At 42.4% G+C, this 14,527-nt stretch overlaps 1 protein-coding gene across 1 annotated transcript in view; it reads left to right on the top strand.

Annotated features, from left to right (window-relative positions):
• LOC145359791 (uncharacterized) overlaps positions 1 to 14,066 on the top strand; it is a 70,666-nt gene extending 56,600 nt beyond the window's left edge. The window contains exons 25-29 of the mRNA XM_080214569.1: positions 1,380 to 1,498; positions 6,540 to 6,670; positions 7,384 to 7,427; positions 11,343 to 11,480; positions 13,884 to 14,066. Coding sequence (XP_080070695.1) covers positions 1,380 to 1,498; positions 6,540 to 6,670; positions 7,384 to 7,427; positions 11,343 to 11,480; positions 13,884 to 14,066 — 615 coding nt within the window. The remainder of the gene's footprint in view (positions 1 to 1,379; positions 1,499 to 6,539; positions 6,671 to 7,383; positions 7,428 to 11,342; positions 11,481 to 13,883) is intronic.
• Positions 14,067 to 14,527: the final 461 nt, after the last annotated feature.

Genomic DNA, 14,527 nt, shown 5'->3' with positions numbered 1-14,527 from the left:
CCGTCTATTGAGGGTGTGAAGTATGCGTTTCGCTGGATAAGTTGCAAAATTCTGTGTCAACATGTTCTGCAATTTAATTTGTTCTTGAAGTTTGTACCTGACTCAAAGTAATACAATTGATCATTTATGAAACATGGCCACTTTACAATTTTGTTTAGCATTGCACAGCTGACCATTCGATATTTACTATGCATTACAACAGTTTTCTGCCCTTTTCCTTTTCTATTCTCCATTTTAGTAGTGACAATCGAGGTTTAGTGTACTCTTGTTGGCTTTTCCTTCAGTTGAGGGCTGAGAGAGATTTATGAACAATCCATAATTAATAGAGGACTGATAGTAAAGAATGTCTAGACTGCTCCTCTATAATTCAGTTTATTACATTTTCTGAAACCATTATATCTACCCTGCTCTCATCTCTGCTGTTCAGTTTCAAGCATCTCCAATTTAAATACTGACATTTGCTGAATCTTATCTAATGGATGATACCCCTCTACAATTAAAAAAAATTCCCTTTGCTTAAAATGAATCTGTAATTTATGGATTAATCACATTGAAGATTAATTCCCGTATCCTTTGCCCATCATAACTAAGAAAAAAACTCCTGTTCCATCAATTTCTTTCTGATTTAGGGCAGCATGGTGGCACAGTGGTTAGCACTGCTGCCTCACAGCGCCAGGGACCCAGGTTTGATTCCAGGCTTCGGTCACTGTCTATGTGGAGTTTGCACATTCTTCCAGTGTCTGCGTGGGTTTCCTCCCACAGTCCAAAAGACATGCTAGTTAGGTGCATTGGCCATGCTAAATTCTCCAAACAGGCGGCAAAGTGTGGCGACAGTAGCTTCATTGCAGTATTAATGTAAACCTACTTGTGACACCAATAAACTTAATTTTAACGTCTTAGTTTTCATTTTCTCCTCTTATTTCCTTTCAGGGAGGTTAGCAGATTTCACTGCCCATCACCAGTACTTAAGTTCAAGCCTAAAGTCACCATATTTGATCTTCTCCATGACCGTGTAGTTTATCTGTATATTTAAGCAGTCCTTTAGAATTGGACAGAGAATTCCAAGTAATATCTTTGTGAAAACTCAATGGCTCCTTACTTAAGTTATTTGCAATTCATCACCAAACTCCAACTTCCATATTTTTCACTTGTTCCTTTCATTGGTGAGTCCCCCTCTCCTTTTTTGTGCTATAGAGTAACGTGTACTGTCTTACCTTTTCCAACATTTGATGCTGTTTACGGTAAGATACTCTACAGTTTTACATGTCCTTGTGTGTAATAATTGCTCCATCCTCACAGTTCATGTCTTAACCTGACATTCATTCTTTTTATAAATCCCTATTTGGATGTGAACTGTGGTTATTGTTTCCATTTCACAGGATCCTGAAAACTGGAACCAAACTGAACATATTCAATCTGTTCAGACAATGTTCAACGATCTCATCCGCATCAAAGTGCCATCTGAAACAAAGTTTATGGGGGAAATCCTAAATGAAAGGTAGATATCTGCCCAAAAAATGTTCGATGCGACCACATGATGCTCTGAATTACATCAAAGCACTGATTGATATGTTAATATCTTTAAAATTCCCAAGATCACTTCCCCAAAATGTATGGAGCAATTTAGCTTCTCTTAAATATGAACATTATAAATTTAGCCTACTCTGAATAAACACAGTCCAATACTTTGGAGGGTTTTGTTGTTGAAATGTTTTAACTGGGATGACCGGCACACTCCAATGGCAGTATGGTGGCATAGTGGTTAGCACAGCTGCCTCACAGTGCTAGGGACTCAGGTTCAATTCCCAGCTTGGGTCACTGTCTGTGTGGAGTTTACACATTCTCCTTGTGGCTGCGTGGGTTCCCTCCGGGTGCTCCGGTTTCCTCCCACAGTCCAAAGATATGCAAGTTAGGTGGATTGGCCATGCTAAATTGCCCCTTAATGTTAAGGGGACTAACTAGGCTAAATTTATGGCGATAAGACCTGGGTGGGATTGTGGTTGGCGCAGTATCGATGGGCCAAATAGCCTCCTTCTGCACTGTAGTATTCTATGGTTCTATAACATCAAGATATTGCAATGGGTTGAAAATATTTCAGCTTCTATCTAGCCTCTCCATATTGGCCTATGTACAGAATTTGTTAGTCAAATTACTGAAGTATGAGTATGATGGAAAGAAATAAAAGGATATCAACCAATTCTATCTCGGTGAGTGTTGAGCAGATAACAATGGCCAAGTGTTTTTCTTTCCTAACAGAAGTTGGTTTATCATCACAAAAGGTAATTGTGGACCTACAATCCAACACTAATCCTGTGGTTAAATAGCTCTCAGTCATAGTTATAGTAAGCAAGTAGTGCAAGTTTACACCTTTATTCTGTTGATGTCACTTGAGTTCTATTCAGTGATTGCCACAGGAATTAGTGGAGGTCAAACTTCTGCCAAAAGATTCAAGCAAACTTCCCACAGTGCTTCAGTGTTTTGGTTGGTAAAAATCCCAATCTGCTCTAACAGGAAATAATTTTATCTAAAATTGTAGGGTATCATGACAAGGCAATTTTTGATATCTGTGTAACATTGTAAAGTTCTCTAAGGGCAATTTTCCTAATCATTGCTCCCTGGGGAATGTGGGAATTCCCCAGGGTCAAGGTTAGGTAAAAGTCAATGGAACCCAGTCTTTTAACTTCTGTTACCCTGTGATTAGGGTATGCCATTGTTGATAGGAGTCGTTGGGGGGTGGGGAGGGTCTCCATCAGAGCATCTTGCCCAGGCCCTGTCACTGCAATCCCACACTGACCCCTCCTCCCCCCAGACCTACACATCTTGGGGCAGTAAAGGGCAATTTAGCACGGCTAATCTGTGACCTGCTCCCTATAAGATCCAAGGATGAGCTGAAGAATCGTTGCAGAATGATTCTTTTGCATTACTTTCAGCCAGAGGGTGATGAATTTATGGAATTCATTGCCACAGAAGGTTGTGGAGGCCAGGTCATTGAACAAAGAATAAAAAAAAGTACAAAGAAGGGTACAGCACAGGAACAGGCCCATCAGCCCTTCAAGCTTGATCATGATGCCCTAACTGAACTAAAACAATTTTCTACCCTTACTCGGTCCATATCCTTCTATTCCCTCCCTATTCATGTACCCATCCAGATTTCTCTTAAATGTTGCGAATATGCTTGCTTCTACCATCTCCTCTGGCAGTGAGTTCCAGGCACCCACCACTCTGCATGAAAAACTTGCCCCACACGTAGCCCTTAAACTTCCCCCTCCTCATCTTGAACCTGTGTCCCCTGGTAATTGCCTTTTCCGCCCTAGGATAAAGCCTCTGACTATCCACCCTGTCTACGCCTCTCGTAATTTTGTAGACCTCTATCTGGCATTGAGTGCATAGCTTCTTGATTGGTAAGGGGATCAAAGGTTATGGGGAAAAAGTGGAATACTGGCATTGAGAAGTTTATCAGCCATGATTAAATGGCGGAGCAGACTCGACGGACAAAATGGCCTAATTCTGCTCCTCTATCTTACTTTCTACTTAGCACTCAGAAGGCCTCAGTCTCAGAGATTCAAATCACCCCACTTTCTATCCCTTTTTGCTGGTGCAGTCTGTCTTAGAGGGGTCTGTTGGAGAATCAGTACATACAGTCCAGGACAGCAAATCCCATCCTTGGGCCTAAGGAGGGGCAGCAGCCATCAGGTGCAGTGTTCCTTTTCCACCAGCAGATGGTGTGATGCTGCAAAACCTGCACAGCGTATTTTATGATAGCAATTCAGATCTTTTATTGTCAAGAAATCTTTTTTTAATAAGTTAACTTTAATCACAATTGCTAAAAGCTGCTTTGAGTAAAAATTTTAAGAGTGGGGAAAATATATTAAATTAGTTGAAAATAAAATGAACTCTTCCTAATGTTATACTGTTAAAGAAATGCGAGAGAGAGACTAGAACAGCGGCTGCTGTTTGCATTGTTTCAGCACAATGTTGAATGTATAATTTGGTGCTGCAGCTGATCGATCATGTTTGAGAACTCTAAAATTAAATGTAGGAATTTTCCCGCTGCGTCAAATTGTTTTTCAAAATTCATTTATGGGTGTGAGCGTCACTAACTAGATCAGTTGCCCATCCCTAGTTGCCCTTGAGAAGGTGGTGGTGAGCTGCTTTCTTGAACCACTACAATCCCTGAGATGTAGGTTCACGCACAACACAGTTAGGGAGGAAATTCTGGGATTTGGACCCAACAACAGTGAAGGAATGGTCCAGGTCTGGATAGGGAGTAGGGAGTAACTTGGAGGGGACCTTCCAGGTGGTGATGGTGTTCCCAGGTAGCTATTGTTCTTCTACTAGATGGTAACTATTTGGGGTTTGGTAGGTGCTGCTGAAAGAACTTTGAGTTCATGCACTGCACCTTGTAGATGGTACACACTGCTGCCAGTGTTTGCCTGTGGTGGAGGGAGTGAATGTTTGTTGATGGGATGCCAATCAATTGGTCTGCTTTGCCCTGGATGGTGTCAAACTTCTGAGTGTTATTGAAGCTGCATCCATTCAGGCAAGTGGAGAATATTCCAAGACACCCCTGACTTGTGCCTTGTAAATGGTGGAAAGGCTTTGGGGAGTCAGGAGTGAGTTACTTGTCACAAAATACTGAATCTCTGATTGGCTCTTGTAAACATGCCATTAAATGGTTCCTCCAATTCAGTTTCTAATAAATGGTAACTTCCAGGATGTCATAGAATCCTCCAGTGCAGAAGGAAGCCATTCAGCCCATCGATTCTGCACCAACCACAATCCCACCCATGTCCTATCCCCATAATCCCATGCATTTACACTCCAATTCCCCTAACATTAAGGGACAAGTAAGTATGGCCAATCCACCTAATTTGCACATCTTTGGACTCTGGGAGGAAATCGGAGCACCTGGAGGAAACCCATACACTGCCAACCCATGCCAGGCTGTAAGGCAGCAGTGGTAACCACTGTGCCACCGTGCTGTTGATGGTGTCTTTTGTTTCTGTCAAACCATTGATTCTGAGTGCAAATTTAACTCGAGGATGCCCGAACCTTTCTAAACGAGCACAGTAAGTTGTCTCACAACAACAAATTAAAGTCCAACAGGTTTATTTGATAGCATGAGCTTTCAGAGTATTGCCCCTTCTTCAGGTGAGTCAAAATGAAGCTTTCTAAATGAAACATGGTGGCACCATGGTGAGCGCTGCTGCCTCAACGCCAGGGATCCGGGTCCAATTCCAGTCTTGGGTCACTTTCTATGTGGAGTTTGCACGTTCTCATGTCTGTGGCTTTGCTTCAGGAGCTCCAGTTTCCTCCCAGAATCTAAAGATGTGCAGGTTGGATGGATTGGCCATGCTAAATTGACCCTTAGTGTCAGGTGGATTAGCAGGGTTAATACTTGGGGTTACAGGGTAAAGGCCTGGGTTGGATTGTTGTCGGTGCAGGCTCAATGGGCCGAATGATCTACATATGTACTATAGGGTTTCAATGATTGAATGCCATTTCCCCAGGATTTATTAAGGTTTGCAGGGAATATGGAATTGGGTCAAATAAGATTCCCACAAGTAACAATGAGTTTCTTGTTGAGGAATGACTGGCAATGGTGCTTGTCCTAACCTCAAGCAACAACACAATATGAAATGTTGCCAGTTTACCTCAAAGTGCTTATCGTTCCCACCCATAAGCTCTGTACTTTCCTCCCTAAAACCTCTGCATCTCACCCTCCATTTTTAAGATGCATATTAACACCTGAAGCAATAACTTTGGGATAGTGAGGTTTCCCTTTTAACCACCTAAAGAGTTGACGGGGAACACACTCCTGCTGACACTGCCTACCCCGCACTATTTCTCATTTCAGTGAGTGTTAATTAACATCAGGTGGAACTTCAGCTCTACCCCCTTCCCTGCTGCTGCTGCCACCACCACCACCACCTCTCAAGGAGGAAGTCCCACCTCAGAGGGCTTCGATTGGAGCAAATGTGCAAAGGCTTTGTTTGCTCCAAAGGAGAAAATGCTGGAAAATCACAGCAGGCCTGGCAGCATCTGTAAGGAGAGAAAAGAGTGACATTTCCTGTCCAGATGACCCTTTGTCAAAGCTAAAAGGCACAGAAGTGGGGGATAGTGGAAAAATTAGAGATATTGGAGAAAATGGGAGTCCAGCAGAAAGTCCATACAAGGAATTTTACATTCTCCTCCACACCCCTCAGGCCTACAAACCCACCGGCGGGGAATGTAAAATTTTGCCCTTACATTTTTGACCAAGCTTTTGGCCACATGTTCTAATGTCTCCTTGATCAGATCTTCTCTGATGCTACACTCTCATGCACCCCTGGACATTTTACTATGTTAAATGTGCTGTTTAAATCCAAGTTATTGCCCACTATACAAGTTTAAATCAGAAAAACTTGGTCAAACAGAGAAATAAATCTGTTCAGACAACCATCTCCTCAGGGAAAGGAGTGTTTTTGAGTCTAATTTCAACCTGCATTGCTCCCTTTATTTCACCTTCAGACCACTAACACTGCTTTCTAATTTTCTAGACTTAAGAAGTACACATTCTTCAAACTGCATAGTGTATTACAACAAATCTTGAAGCCTACAGGAATCTACAGGAGATTCTCAGTACAGGAGGGAGGAGAGGTAGCTGATGACATGCCTCGTATGGAAACAGGTAACCTAGGAGCCCAATGAAGAAGATTTCTAGACAACTTGTACTATATTTTTGTTTCACCCTTCCATCTCTGTGCAATGATCGATAGTTCATAGAATCCTTACAATGCAGAGGACAATTTAACCCATCGAGCCTGTGCCAATAACAGTCCCACCCAAGCCCTATCCCCTTAATTCCAAGCATTTACCCTGCTAATCCCCCAACACCAAGGGGCGATTTATCATGGCCAGTCCACCTAACCCGCACATCTTTGGACTATGGGAGGAAACCCACACAGACACGGGGAGAATGTGCAAATCCACACAGACAATGGCCCGAGGCTGGAATTGAACCCAGCTCCCTGGCACAGTGAGACAGCAGTGCTAACCACTGTGCTACCATGCCATCCATAGTTTGGTGTCATGGTTAGATGGAAATAATGTTGGAGTTTGAAGCATACAGTTTACCTTTCAAGTGAGGACTTGAGATTGACTGACTAGTTATTAAAAATGAACAGGAAGTGACTGCTGAGTAATAGAGTGACGAATTCTAAACTATCTCATCAGTCCAGTGATTTATTTTGGTAGGAATTACATGACTTTAAGTAGTTCAGGAAGCAGAGTCTCAGAAGAGGAAAGACTATGGTAATTCTGATCCAGGTTTTACTGTTTGAAGTGCATTGCCATTGGATAATATTTCTGATTAATCTCAGAAAAATTATTTCTTTCCACTAGAGTCTGAATCTAAAGAAGGCGGCCTTGAGGAATCCAACACTCAGGTACTCCATCAGTATGGTGCAGATTATAAACACTACCTCATGTCCTCTGCACCCAATCATGTTCTCCGACATGTGACTGTTCTGTAGGCATCTATCAGGTTTGGTGCGGTATATTGTTCGATCTATTATTATTACAGTTCCTGTCAACTTGCCTTTCTGCACAGCATTGTTTTATTATTATTATACTGAAACAATGAAACATTTCTCCAATATTACTAGGGTGGAAAATGTGTTTTAATTGGCCATCTAGCACTGAATGCTAGGCTTATCCAACCCATGACCCTCCAGTTGCAATGCGAAGCCCCTCCGCGTGGCCCACGGAACGATGGCTGAAGTGTCAGCTGGATGGGTTAGTGATTTAGAGGATTGTTACATGGGACTGCTCCTCCAATCACAATCTGTTTCTCTCCCGTGTTTGCTGCTAATATCACTATCAATGACAGGAGAAAACAGGCTGCGATTGGACTGAGAAGTAAACATCTGCACATCTGAGTATGCAAACATAGAGGTGCAGGAGTACACGAGGCCTTCACTGACATGGCTTTCTCTGGACTCTGGCTGCTTCACACTCAGCCCAGTTCGATAGCCCGGCTCCTGCTGTTTCCCCCACTTCTCACTGCATTTCCTAAGAATATTCCCCCAGTGTTCACTGCGTTCCACCCCCGTTCCCACTGCGTTCACCCCCCCCCCCCTCCGTTTGCCCTCTTTTCCTGACACACTACCCTGATTCTCCGCACTCCCTCAGTGCAAACTCGTGTTCAGGTACCACTCAACCTAAAGCCTTGCTTCATATCTCTCTTCCCTTTTTACTGTCCCCTAGCCAATTTAATGAAAATGAGTAATTGAGTGTGAGGGTGGTTAAGAAAGCAGACAGGTGAGGGGTCCGAGAGTGTGGAGGGAGGGCATGTGTGTGTCCATTTGTGTGTGTTAGTGTATGGGAAGGCATTGAATTCTGTGTGTCTGTGATGGGGTGAATCTATGTGTATTTGGGATGGGATTAATGTGTGTGCATGAGTGAGTTTATGGGGTGGATGGTAGTGTCTGTGTATGTGTGTGTGGATGGATTGAGCATGTGTATGTGGGAGGTTTTGCATATAGGATGAGCATGTGTGGGAGGGCCTGTGTGTGGAGGGGCTGTGTGTGTAGGAGGCTAAGTGTCTGTATGCATGTGTGTATAAAGGGGACTATGTATGGAGAAGTGTGTGTGGGGGGGTGTATATATGTTCAGGAATGTGTGTGGGGTGTGTGTATGTGTTGGTGTTGTGTGTGTGTGTGTGGGGGGGAAGTGTGTGGCAAGGCTGAGTAAGTGCAAGAATGGGGGGTGGAGAGATAGAAAGAGAGAATTTGAGAGATTGGGAGGTGGAGGGTGAATGTGTGTCTGGCTTACTCTGTCTCTGTGTTCTTACTCACCATCACCTCCACACACCAACAGGCACTTCCCAGCCACACTCACCCTGGGTGAGGGTTGAGTGACTGATCCCATGAGTGAGCTGGACACACGCACACACTCTGACCATTTCATTCTCTATTGAACATCTTTATTTATCACTCATTTCTAATTGTCAATGTATTGTTGTGACTTTTTTGCAGTGAGTTTTTTTTCCTGTGTCAGATCTTTTTATGAAATTCATGTTTATTACTGTATGAGACCTTAACTGAAATATTTTCATCCGCCCCCCCTAAGTGCAAGGAAATTGGCCTCCCTTTATAAAAATGTTGGACAAGCCTGATATAGAAGATCAATTGGAAGTGGAGTAAAAAGATATTTAGATTTCATTGGCAAACATATTGTAGTTGTCTTCAATCACTATTCTATGGCATCATCAATGTGCGTCATGGTATGAGTGATTGTTGAAATTCCCTGAAGTATATGTGGTGTCACATTGACACTTATTGGTGTTACCATCTTCTCGAGAGTTCACAGGTAGCATGTTAACCCCTCATTTCAGATTTGTCTCTTAAGAACAAAACACATTGTGTTATAATTTTCAAAATAGCTGCAAAAATAAAACAAAGCAGCATCTTCCTTCTCCCTAATGTTCTTAGGATCAGCCGGAAGCAAATTCAATTGCAACTTTGAATATAAAATTGGATCTGTTGCAGGCTTTGATGTCAGCCTTAAAATTGACCACAATTTTACCCTTCAAATAACCAGACCAAGTCCCAGAGTTCTCTTAAACAGCTGTTTGAATCAAGATATATATCTCGGACCCTGGAAAATCACGGGTCACAGTCTGTAATTAGCCAGAGTGCAGAATTCAGAAATACACAAGCAATTATAGTTTCAAATTCAATTACAAGTAATTAGCATATACCAATCACGTTTTAGGAGTTATCGCAATCCGTTCAGAGTTATTAAGGTTATATCATTCAGATATTAAAACCAATCACAATCACTTTATGCTTGCTTGATTTATAATATCCAATCAGTGTGAAGACGTAATCCATCAGTGTTATAAGTTAACTTTGTTCCAGCTCAGTCTGTGTATCGTAGAATCCCTACAGTGCAGAAGGAGGCCACTCAGCAAATCGAGTCTGCACCGACCACAGTCCCATCCAGATCCCTATTCCTGTAACCCCACACACTTACCATGCTAATCTCCCTGATACCAGGATCAATTTAGCATGGCCAATCAACCAAACCTGTAAATTTTTGGACTGTGGGAGGAAACCCACGCAGACACAGCGAGAATGTGCAAACTCCACACAGACAGGGACACAAAGCTGAAATCAAACCCTGGTCTCTGGCACTGAGAGGCAGCAGTGCTGAACACTCTGCCACTCCTGTTTTCTAGTTTGAGATGTCTGATTCAATTAATTTTCTCAGACTAATGGCCTTGATGCTTATCTGTGATGGCTTTTATAAGAAGACCCTTTCTTTCATAGCAGCTTGTGTGATTTTTTTTAAACTTGTGAGATTATTAACCCTTTCAGATCATTCTCTGAAAGGCTGTATTGAGTGGGTGAAAAGCCTTGAGTGGCACTGGGTGAATTCCTCCAACAGAGACACAATGGGCTGAATGACCTGCTTCTGCACCATTACTTTTTACAATCCCTCGGCCTCACTCTTGCTGTGAGAATTTATCCCTGCGTCGTCAGCCTTTCACAAGCTTATGCTCTGAGTTAGAGTTATGCTTTATTTTGTTTTCCGAAACCACAAGCACCAACGTTATTGAGGTGTAGAGTTTTGCCAAGTAGGTCAGTCAGCCTTTTATTTTTCAGTGGGTATGCATGAGTACTCAACTCCAGGTCTGGATTGACTGGCTGTGCAACAGGATTGGGTTCCTCCGCAGGATTCCACATTGTCTCTGGCAACTTGCCTGAGGGAGAGGAAATTCAGCCAAAAATCCGGCTTCTGATCTTGGCCCAGTGACTTTTCTTGGAAAGTGGCCACTTTGGCGAGGTACCAAAGGAAGGTTGCCACCATTGGATAGAACAGCAGCATTAATCCATGGCCCTAAAGATAGGAAGTGGAAGCAGATTAGCACAAAGTTAGAAAACTGAATTCTTCCATGCAATATATGTCCCATTGCATTTGTAAGGGAAATATTTTAATGATATCAGAAATAAATATTCGAAAAATCCAACGTTAGGAAACAGTCAGCAGGATTTTCCGATCGCGCCCACCCAGAGACTAGAAACACCCGCCCATAGTCAACACATCTTTAAATCCGTCCACCAAATTTTCCAACCCATCCCCGGCACTTTCCATGGTGAGTGGGACCAGAAAATCCTCCCAAGTATAAAGACGAGAGATCTTTGTAAACTGTCATGAACTGGGCAGGACAAATATCTCGCAATGTGTTTCAGATGTTCTCAAGTGTCCTCGCTTTGTACAATTTCCACTCACTATTTGTGACACACCGGCTGATAAAGTTAATTAATTGCTAAGACATACTTGCATCTTTGTCATAGACAAGAATTGAAGAACTGGAAGATGAACTGGATAAAATGAATGAAGAGTTCTCTCTTCACACAATCAAGATTGCCGAGTACAAGCAACAGCTAGAACATTTGAAGGAGGAATTAAGGATCCAGGCTAATTTAACACAAGTATGGATCTAGATTAAGTAACAGTGGACACCAAATGCTGTTGGATAGTTATTTTTCCCTGCATTTATTTTGTTTTTTGGAAAACAGTATTTTCTAACTGTCTTAGTATTCATTTTGCTCTTTCCTGGAAGGAGCAGGAATAGGCCCCTTGGCCTATGAGATCATGACTAATCTGACTGTAACCTTAACCACACATTCCTGGCTACCCCCAATTACCTTTCACCCCCTTGTCAATCAAGAATCTATCTCGCTCGACCTTAAAAATGTTCAAAGATTCTGCTTCCACCACCTTTTCTGGAAGAGAACCCCAGAAACACATCACCCTGTGAGGAAAAAACAGTTCTCCTCATCTGTCTTAAATGAATGACCCCTTATTTTTAAACAATGACCCCGAGTTCTAGATTCTCCAACAAAGGGAAACATCTGCTCCACATCCACCCTGTCAATGTTCCTCAGGATCTTAAAGTTTTGATCAAGTCTACTCTTACTCTTCTCCAACCTATTCACTCCTGATGTTAGCCTATTAAACCTTCTCTGAACTGTTTCTAATGCACTTACGTCTTTCTTTAGTTAAGAAAATTAGTGCTGTATACGATACTACAAATGTGGTCTCACCAATGCTCTGTGCAACTGAAACATAACCTTCCTAATTTTGTAATCAATTCCTTTCACGATAAACGGTAACATGCTATTTAGCTTTTCTAATTATTTGCAGTTTTCTGGCCTTTTGTTTTCATGCACTAGGACGCTCAGACTCTCTGCACTTCAGAGCTCTGCAATCTCTCATAATTTAGATAAGCCTCTTTTTTTATTCTTCCTGCCAAAATTAACTATTTCATGTTTGCCCACATTATACTCTGTTTTTTGACCATTCACTTAACCTATTCATGTCCTTTTTGTATCTTCCTTGCATCCTCTTCATAGTTTACTTTTCTACCTATCTTTTTGTCATCAGCAAATTTAGCAATCATGCATTCAGTCCCTTAATCAAAGTCATTTATATAAATTATAAAAAGTTGAGGCCCAGCACTGACCCCTGTGGCACATTCTGTCAACTAAAAATGTGCCCATTTATGCCAACTGTTTTCTGTACCCAGTCAACTGATCCAAAAGGGTCCATAGTGGAATAGGCAGCTGGTAGCTGAATAAAATGTGAATAAAACCCAGTCATTCTGATTGCATATAACCAGATTGCACAACACATCACTTCTACTAGGTCATTAATCAATCAACCAGGGTTACAATATGCTATGACAGTCTCAATAGAGTGTCAATTTTTTATTAAGCTAATATTTTTACAAAACATTCTGCTCATGTTTCCTATCAAGATATTTGTCTGTGAAGAAGTGCACTCCATGTAATGCTGTTTTGCCTCTGAGGAAGGGACTGATTCTTTATCTCTTGTTGAAAATCCATTGTACCAATGGAGAGCTTGCACTCGTGTAACCACTTTAACATGTTCCAAATGCTTCATTCATGGCATCAGGAAAAAGAAACTGGGTACTTGCTGAGCCAAAGAAGAGGTGACCAAAAGTCTGGTCAAAGTCTTAAGGAAGGCTTTAAGGAGTGAGAAGGGTATTGATCATGGGGTCCCATGTGACAGAAGACATAGTAAGAAGTTTCACAACATCAGGTTAAAGTCCAACCAGTTTATTTGATAACACCACAAGCTTTCGGAAACAGCCTTTACCCCAGTTCAACGCCAGCATGTCTACATCACAGAAGACATAACCATCAATAATGGACTGATCAGAAGAGAGTATATAAGAAGGGAGATTCAGAAGCACCTTCCCAAAAACAGCTTGTCCTATGAATTCATGATCTGATTTGTGGTGCTTCCCTTGTCTAGAATTATTCTTCTGCTCTGTAGGCCATGTGGCACAGTGGTAGCGCCCTTTTCTCTGGACTAGAATCTCTAGGTTCAAGTCCAACGCCAAGACTTGTTGGCCAAAGAAGGGGTATTCAACGGACTGATAGCTCGGAAATTCTTCCACCACTTCCCCATTATTCCCCAAAGGGTAGAAAGCACTTTGAGGGGGAATTTCTTCAGCCAGAGAGTGGTGAATCTGTGGAACTCATTGCCACAGAGGGCTGTGGAGATCAGGTCTTCGAGTGTCTTTAAGACACAGATCAATAAGGAGATCAAGGGTTATGGGGAGAAGGCAGAAGAATGGGGATGAAAATCATAGCAGCTATGATTGAATGGTAGAGAAGATTCAATGGGCCGAATGGCCTAATTCTGCTCCTATATCTTTATGGTCTTATGGTATGGGTGTGAAGATAACCATATTGTCCTGCTCGAAAGAAAGTAGGGTCTACTGAGTTCAGTCAGTAACTTGACTGATCCTGTCCAAAATCTCGGGTGTTTGTCCTCTTTGTGATATGGTTTCTCCATTGTTTCAGGAACCCGGGGACAGGTGTGAGCCATCTCTTGGAGATTTCAGCAACCTGTTGAAAAACCTCACACGGGCAAGAGACGAGCTGTCAATGCTGCACTTGCAGAGAAGCTGTGGACTGAACAGGCTGACAGAACTGGAATCTGAATTAGCAGAACTTTACACAGCACTGGGGAACAGTGCTGTGTAATTTCAAACCTGATAACAGAAACACGATGTGGGTATGCCGGCGTTGGACTGGCGTAAACACAGTAAAAAGTCTGACAACACCAGGTTTTAGTCCAACCTATTTATTTGATAATATACTCGCAAGCTTTCGAGGGGTTACCCTCTTCGTCAGGTGAATGGAGAGTTCTGGCCTCAGACAGAGCATATAAAGCACAGACAGTTTAGAGATTACTGATTAAAATGCGAATCCCCACACCCAACCTGCTGTTCAAGACCTGAAGTGGCTGATAATGTGAGTGGTAGGAGCACTGATCACAGTTTAAAGAGATGTGTATTGTCTCCAGACAGTACAGTAAGTGAGGTTTTGCAAACCCAGGCAAGTCACGGGGGTTACAGATAGTGCGACATGAACCCAAGATCCCTGTTGAGACCGTCCTCATGTGTGCGGAACTTGGCTATCAGTCTCTGCTCAGCGACTCTGCG

The sequence above is a fragment of the Carcharhinus amblyrhynchos genome, chromosome 29, assembly GCF_965287045.1.
Source record: "Carcharhinus amblyrhynchos chromosome 29, sCarAmb.v2.hapA, whole genome shotgun sequence".
In the NCBI taxonomy this organism is placed as follows: Eukaryota; Metazoa; Chordata; class Chondrichthyes; order Carcharhiniformes; family Carcharhinidae; genus Carcharhinus; species Carcharhinus amblyrhynchos.
This window is presented reverse-complemented; position numbering and strand designations above follow the sequence as displayed.